Source organism: Lonchura striata, chromosome 3, assembly GCF_046129695.1.
Source record: "Lonchura striata isolate bLonStr1 chromosome 3, bLonStr1.mat, whole genome shotgun sequence".
NCBI classification, from domain to species: domain Eukaryota; kingdom Metazoa; phylum Chordata; class Aves; order Passeriformes; family Estrildidae; genus Lonchura; species Lonchura striata.
Genome location: NC_134605.1, coordinates 68,420,403 through 68,447,383, shown reverse-complemented (window position 1 = coordinate 68,447,383; position 26,981 = coordinate 68,420,403). Strand labels below are relative to the sequence as shown.

The 26,981-nt window shown below is 44.9% G+C and overlaps 1 protein-coding gene across 2 annotated transcripts; it reads right to left on the bottom strand.

The window, feature by feature from the left end:
• TRAF3IP2 (TRAF3 interacting protein 2) lies at positions 1 to 26,845 on the bottom strand. 2 transcript variants are annotated; one of them, XM_031504388.2, is made up of 10 exons: positions 26,469 to 26,845; positions 18,521 to 18,606; positions 17,530 to 18,279; positions 14,314 to 14,503; positions 11,926 to 12,101; positions 10,465 to 10,553; positions 8,702 to 8,770; positions 6,302 to 6,418; positions 5,119 to 5,193; positions 1 to 385 (listed from the first exon to the last, which is right to left on the bottom strand). In XM_031504388.2, the coding sequence occupies exons 2-10, from the start codon at positions 18,534 to 18,536 to the stop codon at positions 239 to 241; spliced, it is 1,629 nt and encodes a 542-aa protein (XP_031360248.2). In that variant the 5' UTR covers positions 18,537 to 18,606; positions 26,469 to 26,845; the 3' UTR covers positions 1 to 238. The 2 variants fall into 2 exon arrangements, with proteins under 2 accessions (XP_031360248.2, XP_077638396.1); XM_077782270.1 differs by lacking the exon at positions 26,469 to 26,845 and adding an exon at positions 26,106 to 26,152.
• Between the last annotated feature and the right edge of the window lie 136 nt (positions 26,846 to 26,981).

The following is a 26,981-nucleotide window of genomic DNA, read 5'->3' as shown; positions in this document are numbered from 1 at the left end:
ATTCTTTCCATTTCCAGCTTATTTAAAAATCTAGAGAAGAGGGTTATGCTCCATCAGCTTTGGAAATAGATGTTTAACAAGGTAGAGAACAAGCTGAGCCTGAGTAACCCAAGACAACCAATTCGTTTAGCAGAAAGAGTGTCTTCTGTCATCAAAAAGAGCCATCTGGAAGAGTGTTGGCTCCCCGCCAGGAACAACCCTTTAACAACCACTCTTCGTGTGCTTTAAGTCACAATGTTCATAGCGGCACAACCTGGAGTGTTGGTAAAGGTCCTATTGGAGGAGCAACGTATTCCTCCTCCCGCAGTAACCGCAAAAGGATGTTCTTCTTATTCCTTGGCCAGTTATAAATGTGAGTGTTCTGCAGCCAGGTAGGCACGTGTTCCTGAAACAAACAAGGAAAAGAGAAGCTAAATCCCATAAATCCGTCCGAATCTTTACCAGAATCTCAGATTCCGTCACACCCTGCCAAGGAAGATTTAATTCTGTCTGTTCTAGTCACTTCCTGTAACAACAAGAAATGTTAATTTGGCTTCAGAATTGTATTTGGGTTCCGAAATAAATGAACTTTATGCGATCTCACAGCTTGCCTGTCTCTCTTCTGCCATCACATTGGCTAATTTCACCATGTTTCAAAGGAAATCTGATGTCAATAACAGGCATTGAAAAGGAGGAGAGGAGAGGAGGGGAGGGGGGCATGGGAGGGAATGGGGGGGAGGGGAGAAGGAGAAGGAGAAGGAGAAGGAGAAGGAGAAGGAGAAGGAGAAGGAGAAGGAGAAGGAGAAGGAGAAGAAGGAGAAGGAGAAGGAGAAGGAGAAGGAGAAGGAGAAGGAGAAGGAGAAGGAGAAGGAGAAGGAGAAGGAGAAGGAGAAGGAGAAGGAGAAGGAGAAGGAGAAGGAGAATTTCAGTGCCCCTGGCAGGGAAAGGCTGCTACCCTAGTAGCTGCTAAAGGATCCATACAGCATGTTCAACATTGGGATGAGGATCAATAGGGAAAGACTGGGACCCCACAAGAACATTTCACATGCTGGTAGCCCTCTCCCCATCCCTTTGCACCATTCTTCGCCAAGCATGGTGTGCTCTGACCAACTGACCAGAAGGCTGAAGCTGATGCTGAGCTTGCAGAGAGACTAATGCATCTCCAGATTAGCAGGGTTAAACCTCCAATTTCTGCATCCTGCAAAAGATGCAGTCCTTCATAGGGGTTGGCTAATGCCCATTAACATAATGAAGCTGGGACCACCATGGCACTGGACGTGACAGCCAGCTGATAGAGACAAGCCTGTTCAACCCTCATGTTCCCATAGCCATGGGAAATTTCCATAGGGACAGCCTGGATATGTAGGGGTGAAGGGCTATTACAATACTATTAATTAACAGAGGGACAGATTATTGACTAAAACCAGTTCATGGTCACCATGAGAGAGAGATCTGTTTTGGAATTGGAGACATCAGAACCTAGCCAAAATGAGACAGCAGGTAAGCAACATGAAGAGCCAGGACATTCAGCACTTGGTCCCTGGACCTCTTATTTTCCCAAGATAGCCCCTGTTAGGAGCAACACAGTTCCTGTCAAGCTAGTGGAGCTAGCTCCAAGAGGAGAGAGCGAAAAGCTGCTGGCACGCACATCTCTGGCACCTTGCCAGGGGATGTCCTGGCATGGGCTGCACATGTCCTGCTGCCAGCAAACAGCCTAGCTGCAGCCCAAACCTGTCATTCCCATGATCATGCTTCTCAAGTTGGCTGTCTTTCCTTGGCCTGTAAAGCTGTAGGAACAAGGCCGCATCACTTTCCCTGCTCAGGGAGCAGTTTGTGTTAATTGATGCAACCACTCTGTTAGAGCTACAGGTTTTATGTATAGGAAGAAGGAGGTAAGTCACACAGACACCATTAGTATGAACTCACCTAGGCTTCTGAACAAGCAGCTTTATGATTAGCAGGGGTATCTAAAAACCTGACCTTCCTCTTTTCTCCAGTGGCTGAGAAAGGATAAGCTTTGGTCAATGGTCTCCCTAAAGTGGAGGTTGTTCTTCCAGATGGATATCTCACTGCACAGGGGTAAGATCCCACAGCATTCCTTTTGGTAGGAGCAAAAATAAGGCTTTTTGCCTCCACCTGCTAGTCTTTTTATTTTGGCATAGGAAGAGATTTTAATATTTTTGAATTTAATTCCTTTAACAAAGCTCTTTGGACTTGGCCAAGAGACTCAAATGTTACTGGGAGAAAGAAAGATAACTATGTTTGCATGCACATGCATACCATTGTTACATGGAATTTGTTTCTTTACTAAATCTTGTTACAAGCTATAGAAGGAAATGCAATTAAATGTGGCAGGGGGTTTACCAAATGAGCCCTTTCTCTGCCTTTGATAAGAAACTACATTTTTTGGACAAAGGATATACAGTATAGTCAGTCTAGATTGCAGAAATGCATTTGATAGAGGTCCAGATGGGTAACTTATTAGTTAAGATGGAAATTAGTGTGAGAAATGTGTAGTAAGTAAGAAATCAGCAAGTCAGGATATAATGAGAGAGGCACTATACATTCAGAGATAAGCTCTGTGCCTTGCAGTTTAGTTTAATACCCTCCATAATGAAGTCAGTGCAAAAAGCTCTTGAACATGAATCAGCTCTGGCAACAGTTGTAATTTGAGGGAGGTGTGTAGGGGTAAGGGGTAACTACAGCTGTTATTTTTATCCAGAGTGAGAAAGGGGCATTTCCATGCCATGCAACAGCATCTGTCATTGGAGGTGGGAGTAATGGGAAAATGGTTACTGTCCTTTACATTTTTAAAATTTGCCGTGTATCTGTGAACTGAGAAGAAAATTCTCTCTATGCCATAGGGAGAGTATTTGGTAACTCCACAGTTCAAACTGGTAGTAAGAGGGCAGAGTGTATTGGTGCAGAGGACAGGACTGTTCAGGGCTGTGACAGCAGAGCATGGTTTGACATCTTCTGCCTTCCCTGGCACCAGCCCTGTTCATCTCACTCCTTGACTGTTTCCAGAGGATGCCTCAGCATGGGGCAATCTTGGCTTAATGCTTTGGTCATCAGGTAGCCAGATGAGGAGGGCACATTTCTGTGCATTGTTGTGATGCAAACCTTGAACCAGCAAGACCCATGTTTCCTTTAGTAGCGAATATTGGAAGCTGGAAATGTCAGTTCCACCTTAACTGTGTGTTGTGCTTTCCTCGCCTCATTATTCAGTTTCCTAATGAACGCTCCTTGGATCACACAGATCTCTTCCTGTTGGAGGTCGACTAATTTTCACATACCAGCAGTGCTTTATGATGTGCTGTGTATGAGATTAACTCATCTAATAGCCCCATCCCCAGATGAAACCTCCAAATCTTTATTTTCTGCTTTTTTCCACTGCCAGCTATGCTAATACTTGAATGTATAAAGGACAGTATAAAAAAGACAAAATTGAAGTAATTTGCCTGCCAACATCATCCAATTGTATATATACTTGGCAGTTTTTCAGGTACCTCACTTCCTCTGACTGCGTCCAGACTTCATTACTGCAACATGTTCAGGCTCGGGTGCTCTCCTTCTACCCATGTCCTCAGTTACATTATCATTAAGCAGCTAGATGAAGGTAGGTGAGGTACCAAAGGATTATGTGGAGAAAGAGACTAAAGCTTAACAGCAGTAGAAAATGCTGATCTGCATAATTTAATGAGAAAGGCACCTCTCAAAAAACTAAAGGGTTATGGAGACTACAGAGGATGGGCAGGAAGGATTCCTGGAGCCTGATGCCCTGATAGAGGCAGCTAGATAAACCAACCCTGGAAAATCCTTACAGACCACTGTCTGAGAGAACTGCTGCTATACACTAAATAATCTTCTGATAAATAAAGCTGAGCCCAAATTAACATAACTCACTGTTCTGTCTCAGAGCCCCAAGACAGCTATAGTGCCTCCTGGGACACTTTTCTCTGCAACCCTTAAGGTGCCACATGGCTCCAGACTGTGTGGTCTGTTCATGGTGGGCACTCAAGTAGCCCCAAGGTTAGGAGCCTTTTTCCCCCATCCAACACTGACTGAAAATGCTGACTGCTTTTCTAGCTTTGGCCTGCCCAATTCCCACCACTGCTGTCTTCCAGGTACTTAGTTAAGATAAGTAGCGGACTAAGATCATTCAGGAAGGGATCTGAATGACATGAAATACCAGAGGTACTGTACAACCCACAGGACCTTACATATTTTACAAACTTGGGGACATATTTTCTAATTTCTGATCTTAAATTAGTGATTAAATAAAGAACTTCATTACACTAAAATCCACAAGTGCAGTGGGACTGCACAGCCCTATAACCATTAATAACATTATTTAAATTTTGGTTCATGTTCCAAAATTTGGGCACCAAAAGAAATATAAAGAATTTTTCCATACTTTTCTAAAATGCAGCTGTATCTAGGGGCAACATGATACCTACCCAACAATGCAGGAGACTGAGAAAGCTGTAAGTGAAGCTTTTTAATGTTTCTGTCTTTGTAAAAATCCAAGAGATCCTCTCAGTGAGGTAGAAGAGATGCATTACTTATTCTCAAATGAATCTTCAAAACAAGTAAGGAAAGAGGGCAGATGAAATTGCAAGTCCTAAAAAATCTTTGCTTGGCTTTGATGGGCCAGTCCAAGTTCATGAAACAGCCTTCTACTTTACTATTTATTATACTCTTTATTCTTATATTCTCAATACACCCTTTTCCAGACCCTCTCTTCACATCAGTCATAAATCCTGCCCATCTCACTCATCAGCATTGCATTTGGACAAAATTATAAAAGGGTTAATATAAAAAGCATGCTTCCTGGATAGATTGCCCCTCTCCATTTAAATTCTTTCAGTGCTCAAGGCAATTTGAATTTTAGTTGTACATTCATCATCAGAAATACATTTATACTCTGATTTATATTGTGGATGAAATGCTCTTTATTTGCATGTACATAACATAGGAACTTCAGAATGCATAAAACTATAAGCTTTGGACTATTACTTGCAGGCTGTTAAGAACCAAGAAATTGAGTGTTTGAGTTTTAAGATTCCATCTGCTGCTGTGATCAAAATAATATGCATTTAATCATGTGGAAAGTATATAAGCATGCTTGTATGTTACCTTCTTGGCATTTGGGAAAAGCACAGGGATGAATCTGAAGTTCATACTTCCTTGCTGTATAAACTCAATCTGCATCTAGAATAGAACAAAAAGTCAGTTTTATTGTAATGACGTGACAATTTTTCTCTGCATGCGTCTGATCCCTATGTATAAAAACATTCCTTGTTTAATTAAACTGCTCTCCTGTAAAATGAGTTGACCTATTCCTGGTGGACTTGGTGTTGTTTGGTTTGGCCACTTAATCTAATACTTCATTGCTACAGAAAGGATACAGGAAAGATCTGTCAACATTTGTTGAACATTTAGTTTCAGGGCATGAAATAATTGTGGGTTTAGCTGCAGGTGCAATCCCATGAAATCCATCTCAGTCTAGGGAAGCCTGACTTGACTAACACCCACCCCTATCTGGCCTACAAACAGGTGAAGCATTTCAGCCAGAGCAGGTCCGTGTCTGAGCCAGGGCCCAGCCTGTTCCCCACGGCCCTGGACACAGGCATCCCAGGGGTGGTATGGACAGCAAAGTACTGCTGAGAGCTCATCTGCTGGTGACAGCTTCTGAGAAACCCAACTGCATATTCCAGCTGGGGGATCAGATGGGTTACAGGCCGAGAAAGGCAGCTAACTGCAAACCAAGGGAGAAAGGATCAGCTTCATGGCTCTATGGGCTCTTCTGGGCTAAATGTGCATCCTGTGACAGGCTGTGGAGATGGGTGTCTAGTCCTCTGGCACCACTGTGCACTCCCCAGGAGCCTCACATTGTATCTCCGGCCTTTGCTTTGCAATTCCATCCTTCAGTCAGCTCTACTGCTGCCTTAGAAAAGACCAGGATGGCTGAAGCAACAGGGTCTGGTTTAGAGGGAGGAAGGTCAGGCACTGTTAGATAAGATTGTGCTCAGTGCTACACTAGGGCTCAAGAAGGTGAAGGAGGGGAAAAACATTGAACAATAAAGAATATGCAGAAATAAGATGAGCATGTTTAATAGGATTTTTCTTCCTTGAACCTCTTAGCAGATGTTAATGAGCATGTGGAGCTTATGAGAGGAAGGACTAATGATTTCCAAAGAGGAGTGTTTAACTATAGGGATTAGGGAAAACAAAGCAAAGAACCTGCCATTTGGAGACAGATCTGTCTTTTGAGAAGAAGACAGTCTTTGTAAAACAGAAAATGCATGTCCTTGCTTACCATCCTGTGGATGTATTTAGTATGTAAGCCATGTTCATCCCTGTCCAGCTGGGATTCAGCCCCTTCCACATCCTGTTTGTATTTTGGACTGATTGCTATGATTATCATCACCGTCTTCTGTTAGGGAGAAAAGCACTTTCATGAAATTGAGAAACGCAGCGTGTTTGGTAGAGGCAGATCGGAAATCTGCCAGTTTGTGTTTTAAGTGATCTTTGTGTTCCTGGCAAACACAAGAGGATCTCATACATTCTGGCAGGAAATACAGGAGAACTCATACACTCATTCTCCTCGTTATTTCTCAACATCTCAATATAGAAAACTGAAATATCAAGAGATGTATTAGCAGCTACCAGTTGACACTTGGAATCCTTGTCATAAAAAGCTACTTTTTATCAGTGTCGAGTGTCTATGTGTATACAAGGAAAACTTTTGTCTTTAAATTCAGACCCAAATGTTTTCCAACAGCTTATGTAGAAGTGCATCTCTTTAGTCATCTATGAAAAAGCTACTAAAGACAGCGGTCTGTGGAAGCTACTTCTAGGGCTCTCAGTGGCAGAAATTATGTCTTTTTTTGCTGATCTTAGTGGCAAAATGTGCAGAGAGGTTGCTGTGCAGACAGGGGGGCTGTTGTGGATGGTCTGGGCAGCTTCAGGGGTACCTGGCAGCTCTGTCACGATGGGCTGAAGGCAATGCTCCTTGACCTTGCTAGGACAACCTGGATCCTGCCTCTGACCTGTTTAATCCCAGCCCCACACTGAGCTCAGGTTTCCAGAGAGGGGCCATCCTTTATGTCTGGGAAACATCTCTCCGCCTTAACGGCAGGCCAGTTGAAATGCAGCAGATGAAAGCTTCCTGCTTGGGCTTACCTGAGGCCTGCCTTTCATCCCCGGCACATGAAGCCTGTGTAAGGCTTCTAAATCTTACAGTCTGCCTGGCACATAATTAACTCTTTCCTTCTGTGCTGTATCAAGAGAATCTGCCCCACCACAGGGTCAAATATGGTAAGGAACCATTATCCCTTTCACTGACTCAACATACTCCTGAATTACTTTTGCTTGTGCTTGACATGTGTGTAAGCACTTACAGATGTTGAGGGTTTGCAAGAGACATGCCCAGTTGCATACTTTCCTCTGCTTGTGTCCAAGCAGTCCCTTCTCCACACACATGTAAGGGTTTTGAAGTTAGAAACTGTCTCTACAGTCAGTGAGGGAAACCAAACTTTTCTGGGGTGGGTAGTCAGAGAAAGATCCTCAGGTGGAGGCAGGAGATTGTTCCCTGCACATACTGGTTTCTCCTACTGACTCTGCACAAGTCCCAGAGGAGATCTGCTAGCTTGTATTTTAAGTGACAATGATGTTTTTGGCAAAAGCAAAGTCACCCTGTCTTCTGGTTTCCTTACCTACATTACACACAGTGAGCCCAAGCCTAATTTGTCCTGATGCCCAGTAGGCATGACTGCATTTCCATGGCAGAGGTCCCAGGCTGGCTCTGCATGCAGTTGTATCCTGTCTGCATGGACACCTTCAGGAAACCTGTGTAGGACTGGCTCAGATGGTTGAGGTTCCTTGCTCAGGTGGAGGAGAGTCCACCACTTCTGTCATCCTGTTCCTGAACCATGGAGATCAGGCCAGACTGAGTCAGAGGCCCAGTGGCCATTCAGCAAGGCAAGAATCCAAGGAAGGCAGCCCATGATGGCTCCTGTCCAGCAACAGAATCACCAGTTTGCACCCAGCTGTGCTGGTATAGTCCAAGCACTTGGCTTGGTCCTTAGGAAAATGTGCCATCACTGCTCAGGGGAACTTCAGAGAAGTTGCTGCTGCAGGGGACAGCACTGGCAGCAAGATAAAATCTCCGTTTTACTGCTTAGATAGATACAAAGTGATGAGAGCAAATCTATTTATCAACCAAGAGAACACCAATTTCCAGTTTAAATGTAGGATGGTTTATCCAGAAGAACCCTTCAGATATTAGTATTTTAGATATCAGTGTAAAAGCTACAGGTGACAAAGAGGAACATGAGCCATGACTGTGCAGCCTGGGATGAAATATAGATATCACTGTAATGAAGCACAGCTAAACCCCACTATTGAAAAAAGGGATGGAGGAATAACTTTTCCAATGACAGTTTCAGGCTGGATGTAACAGGCAGCATTAGGAATTTGCAAGAATGCCAGAATTAGCACTTCATTTCTTAAAGAAAGCGCTCTGGGACCATCAAATACAGATGCGAGTGAGATTTGCTTACACTCTCTCTGCAATACCTCTGCTATTTCTACAGGGGCAGGGAAGACAACAGTAGGGTCTTGCATTTTCATTCTGTCCCTGCTGTGTATTAGAATAATTCAACCATTTTCCTCAGGTCACCTCTGCTATAAACAAGGTTAAATTGCCCTTACATACATCACCTAGGTAGCGCTCCATCCACTTAATGATGTCAATACCTCGTACCGTGTCCTCAAAGATATCAATCTGCAAGAGAATAAAAGTCCACAGTGAGCATCCCTTCACCTTTCCTCCTTATTTTATGGCACTGATAGAGCAGCTACTCCTTTGTTTATGACAAGCATTTCCAATTCCCTTAGGAAAAAACTGTGTACATGCACTTCTCCCCTTTCTGTGCAGTCTGGAGTCAAGCTGGACAGGCAGCAGGCAGAGAGGACTGCTGCAGGCACCTCCCTGGGCTCCCACTCAGCTGGCCCTTTGACTGGCTGCCCTGCCAGTCCCCAACTCCCAGGCATTTTTTACTGGACAGAACAAGGCGCTGCCCACCTTCTCCATCTGTATGCCTGCTATTTTCTGACTGCGAGGGTACACTGAGTGTGAAGCTTTAGCTTCATATTGAACTAAATATTCAGGGTGTGTGGTGGGAAGTCAGCCAGGTCACTGGCACAGATAACTGGGTTCAGTCACCCAGAGATCAATGACAGCAGAGCAGGAGGACTTCTTAGGACTGAATATGATCAACACTGCTTGCTTCTCTGCATGCCCAGTACACACAGAAACCAGCAATCAGTGACTGTCACCAATGGAGAAGTATTAACTTCTCCAAGTTTTCAAGATAAGGGTCATGATCTGCTCTCAAGTCTTTATTTTCGCCTTTCTGAATGCAGAGAGCCCACTTGTTTCCCAGATTTGGGGCCATTTTGCTGTATTTATTATTCTGCAACAGGCTCCAAAGGTTGCCTGTCCAGCAAAGGTGCTATTAATGAGGCTTCTACTCTGTAAAGCTGTGGTCATAGTACAGAATTGGTCATAGTACAGAACTGCTGGAGAGAAGTATAATTGCAGTCTCTGTAAAAAAATCTTTGATTCATGAAAATAAATAAGCATGTGCAAAGCTCCCCACTGAGTCTCGTTCAGTTTAATGATAGCCACTTGCTTAAATGCTTTCCTGAATTGGAGCCAAAGCATGAAGGCTGAGGGGTCAGATAGCATATGCTCTTGAAATAAGAAAATATTAATCAAGATTTTGATGAACACCGAATCCTAGAGCCTCTGTAGTCCTCTATGATGAAGCAAACTCATGAGAAATTCAGTAAAAAACTGAACGGCTTATGGGATTAGAGAGTACTACACAGACCTTTTCAGGCCAATGATTTTTAGAATCCCTTTTGATAGTATAACAAAGCAAAATCACTTTTAAAGGGATAACAAAGCAAATGAAACCATAAGAAAGGCTGTTTCATTAAGCTGTGTGAATTTTAGAATCTACTTTTAGATCTTTTTTAGCAGAAAGTTACTCACATCTGAAGAATCAATGATGTGATAGCATTGGAGAAAAGAAGATAGGATGGGAAGAACATAAAATTGACCTTTTGTAATACTCATATTACAGATCAAATATGAGACAATATTAATGGAATAGCTCACAAAACCTCACACTATTGCCCATCTGGTGTCACTAAGTGAAATTTTCCAGGATCATTATTAAAGCATACTTCAAAGCACAAAATTCAGTTAAAAGATGAATAAACAAAAAGGCAGATCATTTAAGTTACAGCTTGCAAAACCAAGGCTAGTTCATTCTATTTGTATCTTCTGTAGCCTACAAAATGTGATGACAACCAGAAAAAAATTTAAATGGACAGTGTATTGCCTCTGCTATTTTTAAAAAAAGTCTCTTCCCTGGCTGAAAGTAATTTTTTTCTGGAAGGAATACTTACAGCAGTTTGAAATCCGTTTACAGACAGGAAGTTCACAAATTTCATAACCTCCACTGCTGTATCCACTGAGTAGGTTATAAAGACCTTGCCTGGGAGAGAGAGTCTGTATGAATACGCAACACATTTAAATACACCATTAAGAGGGTGAGATTGGCACGGCCCTCCTTTTCCACCACGCTACAGGTTCTACCCACTTAGGTCTCTTTGGATTGTTCACTAAATGGATGTGGGATAGTGCAGTGGCCCAGTGTTGAAACCAACCCCCTGTACAAAACCATGCTCTAGATTTGAGCTCCTTCTGCTTTACTGACAAGCTGCAGAGGGCCAACTCCTCTGCTGCTCCCCCTGCCCTGTGGCCAGAGTGCTTTTTCCCAGCACTTGGGCATACCCGAGCCTGGGCTCTCACCCACAGCTCAAGTTACCTGACAGGCTGCAGCCAGCAGTTTTCCCCAGACCCACTGGTATGACAGAGCTGGAAGGGCCCTTATGCATGTCATACTGCCTCTCCTTGGAGCAACATTAACACCCTGTGCCAGCAGGATGCATGGCTGGTGACAGCAATGTCCTTGCCCTTGTGGGAGGGGTTTTCATGGCTTTGCATCAGGGTAAAGCAGCTGGCTGATCTAATCCAGCTGTGCATGTACCACAGATGAGCCTGTTTTACCCAATAATTAATTCCTCCATCTAGGACACACTAACTGATAAAGTAGGGTCTATCCAAGAGTGGCATCTGGTATCATAACTCACTCCTACAGGCCAAGAGGTGTGACTCTCTGGACTTGAAAGCTGATATGCAGAATGAAGAATAAAGGAAAAATCAAAACCTCAGGAGAGCTGTGGAGGGTTCTTAGCAATAGTACATCTCACCTGCTAGTCAGATTGGCATTCAGAAATAAGCTATTTTTCTGAAACCTGACTTTCCCTTGAGCTGGAGGGTGAATGCATATGTGGCATTGGTGGCAATAGAAGCATGTCAGAGCCCGTGCTGCCCTCAGCGTGTCCCAGAGTCCTCTCCAAACTCACCAGTTCAGGGAGAAACTGAGGTCAAGGCTCAACGTATCTGTCTGATTTGGGACAGGCAGAAACACTTTATTCCTCAGGCTTTGTTTGTTTTTAGTCTTTTACTGTAAACTCCAGCCCCTCCTGCCTCAAAGGGACATCCTGTTTAGCAAGGAGTCATAAAAACAATCTAAACAGTATTTACTTTCTGTAAACAAAACAACAAGCAATTAATGACCATTATGTTTTCAGGATTCAAGGGGAAAATTCCATCCCACCAAACACAGACACTCACACCCAACACATGTGGTGACACTTGGTATTTTCTTTTCTTGTTGTCTTTGTCTTAATGTCATTTCCCCTTGCCTTTTCCTCCCCCTTCACCACTCTGGAGCTCTCCCACCTAAAGCTGTTAGGCTGTGCTGTAAAAACTTGCACAGAACAAATTTGCTAACCACTTACGCAACTCCTCCGGCAGATTGCTGGTTCTCAGAGTTCCCCTGGCTGCAGGGTTACTGAGAGGTCTTGGGACAGCAGCTGGAGATGGAAAATTTTCAGAAGGACAACCACATGCTTCATCTGGTCCACATGCCTTGGGGGGCAGCTGACCATTAGGTAGCTGGTTGTATAGCTGGTTTCTACAAAGAAAAGCAATGGAGGATTTAGAAAATACTTATTTTTAGGCAAAATTCAGAATTTCTTCTCCTTTTAATAATACACTAAGAACTTTATCTGCATATCAGCTATGAAAAGTTCTTGCAGAAATGCTTGGCTCAGCACATCTGCTTAGTTATTACAGTGTCTTTGGAACGGATACCTTGGTGACAGGCTACCACAAGAAGCAGTTTATCGGAGAAACATTAATCACAGGAAGTAAGTCACATCATAGCTGAAAGCTGTTCAGTTTGCAATTAGCAGAAGCAAAGGCTGTTTCTGAGTGAGAAATAATGGCACGTCGTGGATGCTGTTATGCACATACAGCAGCAGGGTGGCCCTTTGGTAACCTCTTCCCATTATCTAAAGGTAAAGAACACTTCATGGCACCTCAGATACTCTCACAATATCCTGTGCAGTGCAAGAGGCTCAGAGAAAGGTGGAAATTTGGAACATGGGTCTAAAGGGCACTCCAGCTCGAGCTCTGGAAGGCCTCCAGTCTTGGACCCAGTGTTTTGCCAAAGGGAACAAAGTTCATTTCTTGACCAGCAATGGCAGACCCAAAGAAGAGTTTCTTATGTCAGGGACTGGCATTCCAGACCTGCAATAACCTTCCTCAATGTCTTCTCCATTGTAGTAAACAGACAGAAAGGGATGATTTTAGCAATTCTTGTCCTATTACACTTCGGTTTCAGATTTTAAGTCTGAAATGGGAAGGTGAATCTATAGAGATTTTTATGCAAGGTATGCTTGCAATCTGCTGGGTTGAATTTGTTGGATGAGTTTTAGGTTTCTCTGAGAGCTTTTACTCACAGAGCCATGATGCTTAGTCAATCAAGACCACTCTCTTTTTTTTCTTAGCCTTCCTTAAATGAATGATGACAGGCTGGTCACAGCATGTTTTCTGTTGTCACATTAAGATTTGGTTTATTCATTTTGGTGCAGATGTTTTCTGTTACAAAATACTCTATAGGCAAATATTACCAACATATAACTGCTGTTCCTGGAGTCAGCTGCAAGCAGCAGCCACACAGCCACAGGACAGACCCCGAGTATTCTGGATCTCTTTTAGCAGAAGAAAGTACTAATAAAAGCAACAAACGCCTCATCCATGGTCACAAAAACACTAGCCGGTGGCTAATTTACAGATCTTCCCAAAACTCCGCCTTATCTAACAAATGTACCAAAAATCAGGCTTTAACTTTTACTACTGCAAAGGATATCCACTATCCCCCAACATTTTTACATTTTCATACAAACTCTTCAGTGCAATTCTCTCTGCTGCAGGTACTCCCTGATCTTGCTGTCACTTTTCTGTTACAGCCCTTAATTTTTCACAGGCCAGATCAGAATGATATTTCAACTGTCTGCCCTCTTTTGTCCTGCCTATTTTCACAGTTCCCTGCCAAGACCATGTCACATAAGTGGACATTTTCAAGCACAGATGCCTGTAAGTTTAACACCTCTAAAAGCATTGTGGCACTTGAATAAAAACAGTCTGATATCAGGTATTCTCAAAACCTGAGGCTTTGTTTGATTTTAGATAGCTGAGTCTGAAGGAACCCCTGCATGAATAAGATGTCCCACCTGCTAATGAGATACTTATAAGAATATAAGGCCTGGTAAATTAGTATCTGAAAATCATTCAAAAAGCCCTGGATGAAAAGGGCCAGACATTTTGCTATGAAATCACATAGAAAAGGCTGCAAACTGCAATGTAGAGATATATCAGCAACTGATGGGATTTTCTCCCTTTTTCTCTGCACCACAGAAGAGGTATGAAGGAAATCACTGCAAGCCAGTGATTGAGTTGTCCCAGGCTGGTACAGTGTAAAGCTGAAGACCCCAGCAAGCCACCTAATTGACCTTTGCCCATGAGCAGGAGAGCTCTAAGATTTTAGGTGAGGTATTTTTCAAGCCCTCCTCCCTTTAACCTTCAAGCATTTATCTTCCTTAACGCATGCATTTCAGTGTGTGCTCTAACAATGTATCCGGCTTTGAAGTCCTTTCGGGAAGGGTCAGGCCCCCATTGGGTCTGAAACAGCAAATAAAGAAAACAACCCAGCATCTCACATGTACTCCTGCAGCCTGGGCACGCTCACAGTACAAGGATTCAGAATTACTGGTTGAAAGCCCACAAAATTAGATCAGAGGAACTTCCACTTCCCACAACCCCCGCCCCCCAGGCATACTTACGGGAATCGAGGAGGACCAGGGGAGGAGCAAGTCCTCTGGGGTGGTCGATCTCCAGTGCCTTTGGGAGCACGGGGGTTTGAGTAATTTGGGATGACTTGCTGGGCCGGGCGGATAACTCTCATGCAAGGTCCAGGAACAGGAGGAAGTGGTTGCGATGGCTCAGCAAAATGTTGGTAAGGAGCTCTGCCATCTGGGAGGGTGAGAAAATAAAGGCAGCAACTATCATTTCAGCCAACACATTTTTGCCTTAGTTTGTGTTTATTCCTTTCCAAGCATGTCTCAGGAAACTGAGCAGTTTGGAGGCATTTGCAGGTATCTCGCTCTGAAAGAAGCCAGATGAAGGAATGTTTTGGAGTCTAAAGCTTGCTATTTCCCATTCACATATGGCAGGGTTCAGATCCCTGCTTGGGGTTGGGCTGTTGGGACAGCTGACAGTTAAACATTCAGGGCTGCCTTGTCCCTGCTCTTACTGTGCCTCAGTGTTTTTTGGTTGGATTTTTTTTTTAAATTTCTTTTTGGCAATGACTTGTGAAAATGAATCATCCCGAAGTTCTCATGAAAGCAGATGCAAAATCCTGGAACAAATCAGTTTGCAACACTAAGGCTAAACAGACTGTGATTATTGTAAATGAAAAGAGGAAAAATATTCACTTAGCTTGTTACTTCACCCTGTGTGAATTTTCTGTCAAAGTGACATTTTAAGGACTTGTTACTGCTCCCGTTGCCATCCGAGAGGCTGCAGGGGAAGCCCAAAGTGATAATTTTGCTCAAGTAATTCTGAAAAACTTTACTGTTGCAGGTCACACATAATACTGATTAATAACTATTGTACAGTGGAACTGTTGGCATAAACTGAAAGAGAAAGCAATGTAAGCTGTTTGTTTCCCAATTGGGGAAAAGGAATATATTTTTTTCTCTCAGTCTTTCTGCTTGTGGTTTTCATTAGGCAGCAGCTCTGCACACTTCCAAGCTGCTGTGTGCAGATCAAAGTCCAGCCTGGCAGGGCTTATTAGCACTGTATGATTATGGTGTTATGAGCTGTCTTTAAAAGCTGCAGTACTCCAATACTCTTTTCCCCCTAAAACTGTTTCTTAAAATCCTTTTAGCTATTTTTGGGCCATGTCTTCCTTTCCCTAGCAGCCATGAGGACCATCTATCTCTTTTTGGTTTTTTCTTTAAGGGGAGGATAAAGAAGAAAACAAAGCTTTCATGGAATACTCCAATTCCAGGAGCCAATACTTAAGAAAAAACCCCCTCCAACCAACCCCATAATTACACAGATTCCTGATGAAATTGTGAGTCAGCAACATTGTATTTGTTGAGATTGTTTTAGGAGATTTTCCCACCCCCCTCTTAACAATTTGCAACAGGACAGGGTGAAAGGGACTGGGAGAACCATACTGCAAGTCAATATTGTTTCCTCCTGGATTCTTCGTGGCCAGCTCTAGGGAAGGTGACAGGGATTTGGGACACTTGGTTTGAAGGTTTTAAGGCCAATGTTTTATCAGCTTCCTCTGGATGTGTCTGGTGGTACAGTATATTGGATCCAGCCAGAGTTCAAAGCAAGCGTGGCCAGGCGTGTGTGCCCACACGCCCCCACATCCCTGGTAGACAAATATCTGAAATTATGGTCCCCAGGCACACGGCATTGTTGTGAACATTTCTTTGACTTCAGAAGCAGTTTTGTTGTTGTATCTCAAATAGCAGGTGCCCGAGCCAGCTTAGAGCCTCCAAGCACAGTTGCTATTCCCTAGGGGAGTGCAGAGCTTTGTTGTGGGTTGCCACTGCCCAACAATTATCTGAGACACAAGGAGCTGTCAAGAGGTGATTTATGCTGTAGCAGGCATGTGAGAAACAGGAGTACAGTTGCCAGCTTCTTGCTCCTGACCAAATCTGCTCCAGCCATCTGAGTTTATTTTACTCTTTTTGCCCTCTGGATATGGCTGGAATGGTAGTGATTTTTCTGAAGAAAGCCTTTCAGAGTTCCTGCTTTCAAACAAAATGTCCTCATTCAGTAACTGTCCTACTTCCCACGATGCCTGCTTGCGGAGGAGGTAAACAGAGGTAAATAGTGAGGGGTGTTGGGCAACCAGCTCTTTGTCTGCTTAGAGCTGAACTGAAAGGAGAAGGTATGAAAGGAAAACCAGAAGACATTTTCCAAATGTTAAGCTGTAGATGTTGGAAGTCCATCTGTAGCCCCTTCCCCTTTACAAAGTTCCAAAATCAGAGCTGGAAACCGAGTTTCTGAAACCCTCCTCTTTCATATACCTAATTATAGCACATAGCTGAAATGACAAAACTTAAACAGATGCAATATAAATGCTGTGGAGTCAAAACAGGTTAAAAAAAATATTTATCAGAACAGGCCTACAGCTTTTTATTACAAAGCCAGCCCAAAACAGGTCAGGGTCTCATAAGCCTAATGTAATATAAATTATATTAAAACAATGATATTGCTGTTGAATGTTCAAAGCTCACCTCATCACAGATAAAAATCTCAGAGACTGAAAAGGAATACTAATTAATAGCAGGCTGTAAACTGCACTGTGGTCTCCCAGAGCCAGAACACCCATATTGAGGGAGTCACATCAGCGCTCAGCGACACAATCACCAGCAGCTGAGAGGGCTCCATTTTAAGTAATGAGCTCTCATTTCAGCTGACAACAGAAAAAAAAAATTAGGATGATGGATGTCACGCTCTTTTCACATAGAAATAAAACACATGGGTGAGTCTGGTCATAGTGCTGGGAGATACTATTTATGGAGATCAAGGGTAACCTCCCATCCTGATCCTGGCAGGAAATTCTCAACTTTGGGGATCCAAAGGGGAGCAAGGAAATCTATGAAAACAACAGGAATTGAGTCGGTATAGGAGGCTGCTGAATGACTGATGCAAGGAGGAAGGAAATGACTAGAATATGAAATAACAGCAGGGAGAGGCTGTGCATGCTCAGTGTGCCCGACAAAGGCTGGTTTCTAAGCAAAATCATTTGCCTGCACTTGGTGAGTAACCACGACCTCTTTAACTTAAGAGGTTCAGAGGTTTTGCAGCAGAGAGTCCAGCCACATAACCCAAAAATCTGAAATTGTAAAATGGACTGCAATTAGATGTCTAAAGAGCTTAATAATTGCATGCTATGCTGGAAACACACCCTTGGTGAACAGTGGCTGATACACACCCAGAGAACCGCCCGTGGGGTGAGAGGTGCTACTCACATGGGCCCTGGGGGGGCTGCTGTGCTGGGCAGCGGAGCCTGAAGCAGCCGTGGGCTTGCGAGGGCGTGTTGGGATGGGGCAAGTGATGGCACATAGGGCACTGCTGATGCTCAGGAGCCAAAAATTCTCTGGAGATCAGCGGTCCTGGGAGGTCCTGGGGGTTCAGCACAGACACCAGTGGTAAGGGAGGCTCCAGATGCCTGATGCCCATGACATCTTGTGACTGAGAGTTGTACCCGGTATCTACAGTTCCCAGCTCTGCCAGGAGTCTGTTTCCTGAGGGTTGCTGTGACTGTGAACTCCCTTGGCTGCTCTCCTCCAGTGAGTCCTCAGGAACATCAGACAAGATCTGCTCTGATTGACTGGACTTGTGCATGGTGTCAGCTGAAAACTGTGATCTTGGCTGCATGCCTGGTTTGTCCACAGCTATAGAATGTGTCTTCGAGGGAAATACTCCTGATATTGATTCACCAGGGGAACAGAAGTGTCCACCTCCATCAGGATCAGTATATTTTGACCACAAGCTGCTGTCTGGCTCCACAGACAGTGCTGAGTGATGGTGTGCTGGTGCTCTGCAAAGGCAAGATGGATCAGCCTGAGGTGTTTGAGCAACATGTGAGCTCTGGGCCTCCTCATCCTCCATATCCTCTCCAGAAGGCTGCCAAGCCTTTTCCAAGACATGTTCAGGTAACTGGGACCATGGTATGGATTCATCCACTTCAACTGGTATGCTTCGACCCACAAAAGTGCCTGAAAAATTGAGAGAAGTAACACTGGAGATGGACAGCCACACAGTTGAACACCTATCATACATCATCATTCAGTGACTGTGAGCTGGAATACTGAAGGGCAATATGTATTCTTTATACTTTAATGATTTTTAAAAAGATGGCAGAAAACAGCAAGAAAGGTCTGGCTGACTTTTGGCAAAACAAGAAAGTAGAGGATTAGGCTGAAGTGAAGCTAGTAGAGAGTTATAATTTAGACTAACCTGACACAGAGGCCATTTTCCAAGGTTTTTTGTTGAACTGGAAGTGAGTCAGCTGCCTTACTGCAAGGCCAGGATTTTTCAGCAAGCTGGAAAACAAGAAAAAGGACTCTTGTAAACACAGTACAGTTTCACATGGGCAATAATCCTAAAATAACTCTATCTCAGATGCTGGAAAAGAAATAACAGTTAAAGTTTTGGAAACTGTGTTGCGCAAATCAAATGTTTTCTATGGGATTTCTGAAACTTACCGTTCCTGCTGACACTGCAGCAGGGCAAACGCAGATGAACTGTCTCTCAGAAGTAATTTTGGCACCCGACAGTAGATCAGACTGTTTAGGTCTGGAGGTTTGGTTTAGGCATAATCCAGGCAACACAACCATTTGCAATTATTTTACTACTGACCTTCTAATAACAGCTAATGCATCGGATCTAAACTTTATGACACACCTAGATGAGTAATTTCAACTCAAAATCTTGTTTCCAAGTGCTGCTGCTTAATTTATTGTGCCATTTCTTCTAGTCTATTATCACACCACTCATTATTTTTAATTGTTGAAAATTAAAAGATAATTTAGAGAGATTAGTTATTGGTTGGATTTTTTTTCCTTTTTCCTTCAGAACTGACTTGGGCCCAAAACAAAATTATCACTTCCTTTTGGGACTGCTATCCCAGTAAATTTGGTCTGGCCAAGTGACTCCTGATGATGGACACCTCTGCTTCACCCCAAGTCAGGTTGACAGCAGCAGTGATGGGTGAATGCTGAGCATGCTTCAGGAAGTGCAGCCACCTTTATCCTCTTACAGGGTGCAGGCTCAGCTTCCTCCCAGCAAATTCTCTTTTTCGTCATGGAATCTAGAAAAACACACTTGGTGCTCATCATTTCCCCAGCTATTCACCTTATATCAGATTGAAGAAGCTAAAATCCGAAGTAGGAAAGTTATCAGAGGAGAGGGGAGTAAGAACTCAAGCAATGGGAATGACAATATTTGGCAAAAGTATCTGTCCTGGAAGCTGGGTAGAGAAAGTCAAAATCACGTGTTTGAAGAGCTTTTAGAGATCCAAGGGTTTCTCCCAAATTCAGTCACAGTGTTTTGAACAAAAAAAAAAAAAATCAAATAAACAAATTTAAATGATCACTCTATAAAAAAAGAGTTGAACAGGATCATAGAGAGGTACAAAGCAGTGTCCCAGCCTTCACCCTGGCTTCCACAGTGATTCTGTAAAAGCAAATGTTGTGCCCCATGTTTATAGGGCAAGGTTGAGGCTTTACATTTTTGCTGATCATATCAAATGACACGTACTTCCCCCTGAAAGTACCTCTGGCACAGAAAATTCTGGGTGTAACATTTGCTGGGAAGTAGGATATAAACTGTGCTTTGCTGCTGGGCTGCAATGTAAACATTCCTCCTCTATGTAACTTAAACCTCCATCTGTGCAGGAGATTTGCCATATATGCATACATACCCTATGTTATATTAAGCACATCCACAGGGAGAGTTATCCTGGGATAATTACAGTGGGATAATTACGCTGGTAAATTTTCCCATGTAGGCAAGTCCTCAAAGCAGCTATTAGCTGCACCAGCACAGCACACACGCTGCTGCTGCTCCGACAGCTGCAGCCCCTGCACGAGAGCTGGGTCTGCTGCCAAACCAGCTCCTGCCATTCCAGCGCCCAGGCTGGAAAGGCTCATGGTCAGCTCATCACCATCACGTCTCTCCCTGAGGTTTGCACCCCTTTCCCTCTACACCAGGTCACAAACACCAGCCCAGCCCACTGAGTCCTGCTTTTCTGACTGGCATCAGAAAAGAGAAAAAGAAAAGAAAAGAGAAGAAAGAGAAAACCTCGAGCTCTCGGCACCAGCACAGGATTGTGTCAGGAACTTGATGCTGTGCAGGGGTGGCAAAGTGTCCTTTGCCTGGGACCTTTGGTCAGATGTCAGTTTAAATGATGACTGCCCTGGGGTGGTGACTCACCAGGGCAGCACAGCACAGTCAGATTTACACCAACCAGGCTGTAAAGCTGCTGAGTGGTCCCCTGACAGAGAAGCACCCTGACAGGAGAAGTGTCAAATTCCCTGCAAAGCATCTGTCTTCTGCTTACCTCAACAGTTTTGTAAACCTGACCCTTGGATCAGCTGGCCTTGAAGTGCCTGCTCAGACATGCTTCAACTTGAGCATATCTCTGTATGTTTGGTCATAAAGTGAATGATGCACACTCCAGCTGCACAAATCACATTGCAAACTCTTATTTCCTCTCTGAGCATATCCAGTAAACTGGTTCCTTGTGCAAAATTCACCCTGGTGTTCACAAAGCACAACTTGGCTGAGGACTGGGGTACAGCTCCACCTCTGTAGGCCACATGCATTGTTTGACCATCTCTCTGTTTGATATAATCCTGAGCAAACATGCCAACTAGACTTTTCAGAAAGAAATTTGCAGTGCTTCACACACCAAGATGCTGTTTTGATGGTCTCTGAAGTAGCTGGGTGAAAATAATAGAAAACACTTTGAATTCAGATCCTCTGTATTTAATGGCCTTTAGTTTAGCATTGTGACAAGAAGAAAAGATTTCTGTGGAGAAACTGGGATCTCAATCCAGAGCTCCATGAAGTAAGTGGAAATCTTCCTATTAACTTCTGTAGGTTTTGGATTGGGTGTCAGATGGGATTTAAGTCACTAAATTCCTTTGGAGGCTACAACCTCCAAAGTTTTGGGTCTTCTTTTTTTTTTAGTTCCATTGCTAACATCTGGATATCTATGAAATGAACTGCATGAATCTAATGAAAGGGAAAACATGGGCAAGAAAAATTCAGGTTTGCTTTCTTGAAGTTTGCTATTTAACGTATTTAGTCTGCCTTTTGGAGAAGGGATATTAGATCTTTATTAAACTGCATTGCAAATCACCAGCCACTAAACTATTCAAATGTCTTACTTCAGAATATTTCAAAAATGTCTGCTATTAGTTGAACATCAGAATGGATAAATGCCTCTTTATCTCCCAAATCAACTTAATATTTAAAAGACAGTCTTATTTCCTTCCTGTGTAGCATGACCTTAAAAAAATTACTCCAAATACCTGAGTGAAATAATTTGGTCAGACAGAAGAGACAACCAATTCCATCACTTACTGACGCGCCTGTCCCTCGCAGCCCCCAAATCACCAGGCTAGCCCAAATATATGGGGGCCTTGAGGGAAGGAGGGTCAGCAGCTGGGCAAAGATTCCAAAGAGGCTTCAATTCCCCTGATGTGGTTGTCCAAACTGTTTATTCCATGAGATGAAGGGGAAAAGAGTGTGAACCAGGAAAGGACAGGGCCTTACTTAGGCTCAGGAGAGGGAGGGCTCTTTGGCCCTCCGCCAACCCCGTTGGGGCAGGAAGGAGGGGATCATACTATCAGATCCCAGTTACAGGGGTCCCTGTGAAGGGAAAAAGCACAGCCCAAGAGCAATGCAACACCTTACGTTTTTACCTGCAAAAAATTCTACGTTTTTAGATAGGTTTTTGCTTAGACCCTGCTGCAGGGTGTAAGCAAAAGCTGAGCTTTCACACCCACGCACAGCCTCTGCTCTCACAGGGTCAAAGTAGGAGGCAGCAAGGGGATGAGGACTTTGGCATCAAAAAAGTAGGAAATGTGACTTCATCCTCCTCCTCCCTCAGTAGCCCTGGCTGGAGAGAGAAGCTGTTACAACAGCAGAGCTCTGTCTGTAGCAATGGCCCTGGGGATAAATTAAACCCAGGACATGCTGAACATCTTTTGAGCAATGCCAGCAATGGCATGTGGAGGGAAATTCCCAGGAGAAATCCCCACACTGCTGAAAATACAACATATGATTCAAAAATATCCTCCTCCAAAAGCAGTACTTCAGGGTGTTGTTTTTGCTCAGCTGAAGATTCTCAGCTTTTGGAAAAAGACCCAAAAGAGCCCATTATCCCTGTATTTTATGTTGCCTTGTGCTGCTGAGTTTCATTTTGTTTCCTTTGACTTTTCTAGTTAGCTTATCCTGCAAATACAGTTAGGCATAGGGCAGAAAAATGACCTGCTTGGTCTCCTGTGTTGAAGAGCTAGAGGAAAGGAATGCTTCAGCATACTGAAATACCCTGAGAAACCTGTAGCCTGATCCCTTCTCTGGCACAGAGGCTGCTGGAGAGCAGAGATCGTGCCCAACCTCATTTGGAAAGACACTACAACTTCAAGTCAGTTCATGATATTGCCAGAAAACGTCAAGAATTTAATATCCCCCCTGCACCTCTGACTATTCAGGAGATTACTGATAACCAGCTGGAGCCATTGCATATATTTCTGCTTGTAATAAAGTGAGGAGGCCCTTCCTAGAGGGACAAAGCCTGGACTGCTCCCAAAAATGTCAAGGGAACTCCTTAAACTACTCTTTTTCCTTCCTCTCCTTATACACCCAGCTCTGCAACGTGCATTAATTCAACAAATAACCTTTGGGGTGGGTGCTCAGTGATTCAAGTTCCTGAGAAGAACCCCCTTCCAGCCTCCTTGTGAAGTTTCCCACACCCAGAGAGCTTCTTCCTCGGCTTCTGCCAGGGAGACAGGGGAAGCCATCCAGATCTCCTGCTCACATCCAGCTGCTGCTGGCCATGGCCATTCCTGGAAACCTGCAGGGAGAGCATAAATGAAGGGGAGCAGATTCTTCTGCAGGCTACTAGAGATGGGCCTGGGCATCCAAGTTTGAAGCAATGGCCAAAATCCTCTAAAAAATCCTCCCACAAAGGCAAGGGGACAAGGGGAAGGGTGTTTGGCTTAGCTCATCTGTGCTGTTTTCTTGCAGCTGATTGCAAAATCCATCAGGTATTTATTTCATCTGTTTTCCAGCAGGAAGACTTGTCAGGATGCGCTGTCCCAAAACACACACCCTAACCATCTATCTGCTTTTGATTAGAAACCTTCTGTCATGAGGAAACAGAGAGAGAGACTGCAACATTAGTATGGTTGTGCTCTCTGCTGCTTCTGGAGAGGGGGAAAATATCTTTGCTCTTTTGATCAAAGTTTGATTTGTCTACCTTGTTAAAACAGAAAACTTTAGGATGAGAAAGAAGCCTCACTTTCCTTGGTGCACAACACACAAGGACAGGGTTTTTTATTCACCAGTCACAGCATTTTTGAAATGGCATGGGTAGAGATTAAAGCAAAGCTGGGATCACAAGGGGTGGGGACAGACAGGTATTTCTTGATTTCCAAATAATTCCTGTGTATTTTGGCTGAATCTCTTAAGCTCCCTGGTGCTGCTGATATCCATCTGCAGGATGGGAGTAAGTGGATGCAGAATCTGCAAGCTGCTGTGAGGATGCACATGCTGAGATCTCAAGGAATGCTGTTGCCACAGGGTGAGATGAGTGTAAGTGTGCAAGAGCACTTGCTCTAAGTGCAGCTTTCTCTACAGAAACACTAGACATAACTTTCCTCACAAAAAACCAGAGAGAAATCCTTACAGGAGGAGCATGTACAAATGTGGGAACTGGTTTGGGTCTACACTTTAAATAAGCACTGCCAAGGAAATCCAAGCTTCAGAATTTTGCACTTCACCGTGAGAAATTTCGGCTGCTGTCATCACAGATGCTCCCCTCTCCCTTGGGTACCCTCCACAGCAAAGACTAAGGACATGTGTCACATTCCTAGTCCAGACTTTTAGCCCTCTAGGGCAGGTAATGCTTATTTTCATGACTTCTGGAAAAATTAGAAAAATAGTATGTTCCTCTGGCTATATGGTTGCTCTCATGTACTTTCTGAAGCCATGGCAGGAAAATCTACATGTGCCAAGAGAACATACTTCAAACCCTGTCTGCACAGCAAACTTCACATTCTTTTTTGCACCACTAATGCTGCTTCAGTGGACAATCCACAGTGCAAAGGCTAGAGCAGACCTGGTATTTTTTGCCTTTTTAGTGTAGACATTGATATACATGTTGAAGGAATGCTGGCAGTAAGTAGTAAGAAACTAGAAGGGTGACACCCCTCTAGCAGGGTCCAAACAGGCACCTCAGATATAGGCAGCATTCCCTGCCAGCTTTCTAAACATTGTGAAATATGAAAATGTCTACAATTATCTTTAGTATCCTTAAAAATGTGATTGTTTTCCAGAGGCTACTTCCCACCCATTTTTGGTGCTGACAAAACTCTCACAGGCACTTAAGAACCCCCAGCCTGGGATATCCCAGGGCTCGGGGACATCCAAAACTCCTGTCACCAAACTGGGGCTGTCTCAGTGGGGTGGGATGGAGGGATCACCCTGAAAAGCATCAATTTCTTCAGCCTGCTTTGCTACAGCTTCATGCCTTACATCGAAGACTGTGGCTCCCAAAGAGCCCCTGGTATTTCTCAGGGCTGATGTCTCTCCCATCCGTAGCCACTCTCCCTGCTCTGCAGCACGAGGGCTGCGGGAGCGTGGGCGGCAGGAGGCTGAGGGAAGCCTGCGGGACCTGACGTGTCTCCCTCGGCTGGCGTGAGAACAGCCTCGCTCACTTGCAGTCATGAAACGTGCAGAAATGTGTGTATCTTTCAGACATGTACCCTCTGCCAAACTTCAAAAGCCACTGCTGGGGGTGGGGGGCACTGACAGACACGAACACCATAATTGCACATGCCTTGCTTCCTGCCTTAGGAAAACAGAAAGAAAACTCAACTCCATCGGAAAATAATTTAAAAAAAAAATATATATACAGCATGCTTCCAGGCACTGCCAGCATTCTGCAAGGACAAGGCTGGTTTCAGAGGCTGATGGCACTGCAGGCAGCAGCATCACTGGCAGCAACTCACCCACCCTGGCCCAGCCGCACGTGCCCCTCGCATCCCTGTCTCTGGAATCACCTGTCATAGATGTCACAGCAGCAGCTGGTCATGGTGGGGCACTGGTGTGGCCAGTCCAGGCCTTGAACCCACCCAGGGCTTGCAGGGAATGGGAATTTCTGGTCTCAGCGTTACTGGTGGTGGTTGAGGACCAGTAAGCTCAGATGTGCCAATCTCAGCGCCCAGCCAGTGCTAACCCTACAAAACCTGTATCCTGAGACTGGGTGAAATGGGAACGGGTTTTATATGGAAGCAGGTTTTATCCTAATAGAAAAGAAATACTACCACCTTGCTCCCACTTGTTTCTGTGCCAAGGCTATATAGAGGATGGGGCAAAAAGCATCTGTGATCCTGTTTTCTTCACACCTTGCAGCCACCTCTCCCTCACCAGGTCTATGGACTTGTCCTATGCAGCCCCGGGTCAGCTGGGGAAGGGAAGGGAAAGGAAGGGAAGGGAAGGGAAGGGAAGGGAAGGGAAGGGAAGGGAAGGGAAGGGAAGGGAAGGGAAGGGAAGGGAAGGGAAGGGAAGGGAAGGGAAGGGAAGGGAAGGGAAGGGAAGGGAAAAGGAAGGGAAGGGAAGGGAAGGGAAGGGAAGGGAAGGGAAGGGAAGGGAAGGGAAGGGAAGGGAAGGGAAGGGAAGGGAAGGGAAAGGGAGGGAAGGGAAAAGGAAGGGAAAGGGAGGGAAGGGAAAAGGAAGGGAAAGGGAGGGGAAAGGAAAGTGAGAGGGAAAGTGAGAGGGAAAAGGAGAGGGCCATCGGCCAACACACCACCTTGAGCCTGCAGAACCGGACAGGGCGGGATCGGGATCAGGCCTGGCCGCCACTCATTGCCAGGAAACTACGTAAATAGGCAGGACAACATTTCGACACCAGGCGTGTCCGTCCCCTGTGTTTACCCCAAACCCCTCCTGATTTAAAAAAATTAAAAGAACAAGAACCAACAAACAAAACAAACTGCAGCGAAATGGCTGAAACACCTTGTAACCATCTGTGAAAGCCGGGCTCCCATGCTCCGAGGAGGGGGAGAAAGCGAGCGAGGCAGCAATTTTGGGGGGTTAGCCCGGCGAGAGGCAGGCGCGGGTCAGCACCGAGGGCGGCAGGGCCGAGGGAGGCGGCGCCGCTGACCCTGCTTACCTTGCGGGCGAGGGGTTCGCGCTGGGCTGCCCCGGACAGCGAGAGCGCTGCGCCTCCCGCTCCCGCCGCGCCCGGGGCTCCTTCCTCAGCCGGCCGGGCGGCCTTCCCTCCTTTTACGACACGCTCCCAGCCTCTCCCAGGTGAGCGGCAGAACTGGCCTGCAGCAGGAAGTGGAAGCGCAGGCCGGCTCGGCGCGGTGGCGCCGGGAAGCGGCTCCCGGCCGTGCCTGCCGCGCTGCCGCGCCCGTGGGTGCCGCGGCTCTGCCCGAGCGCCGCGGCCGAAGGGCGCAGGGCAACCCCGGCGTGATTCCTAACCCGTGCGCCTCGCCGCGAAAGCCATCCCTTGCTTTCAGCCCTCGGCCGCTTGCTGTCAGGGCCAAATGGTAAATCAGCTGTGATTCAGACGGTCGAAGAGAATCACATGACGCGTGTGAGAACTATATAAAGAACAATAAAAGGATTTCTCGACTGGTTCTTTCTTTTATATTAGCTTTCTAGACACTTCCAAGTTTCT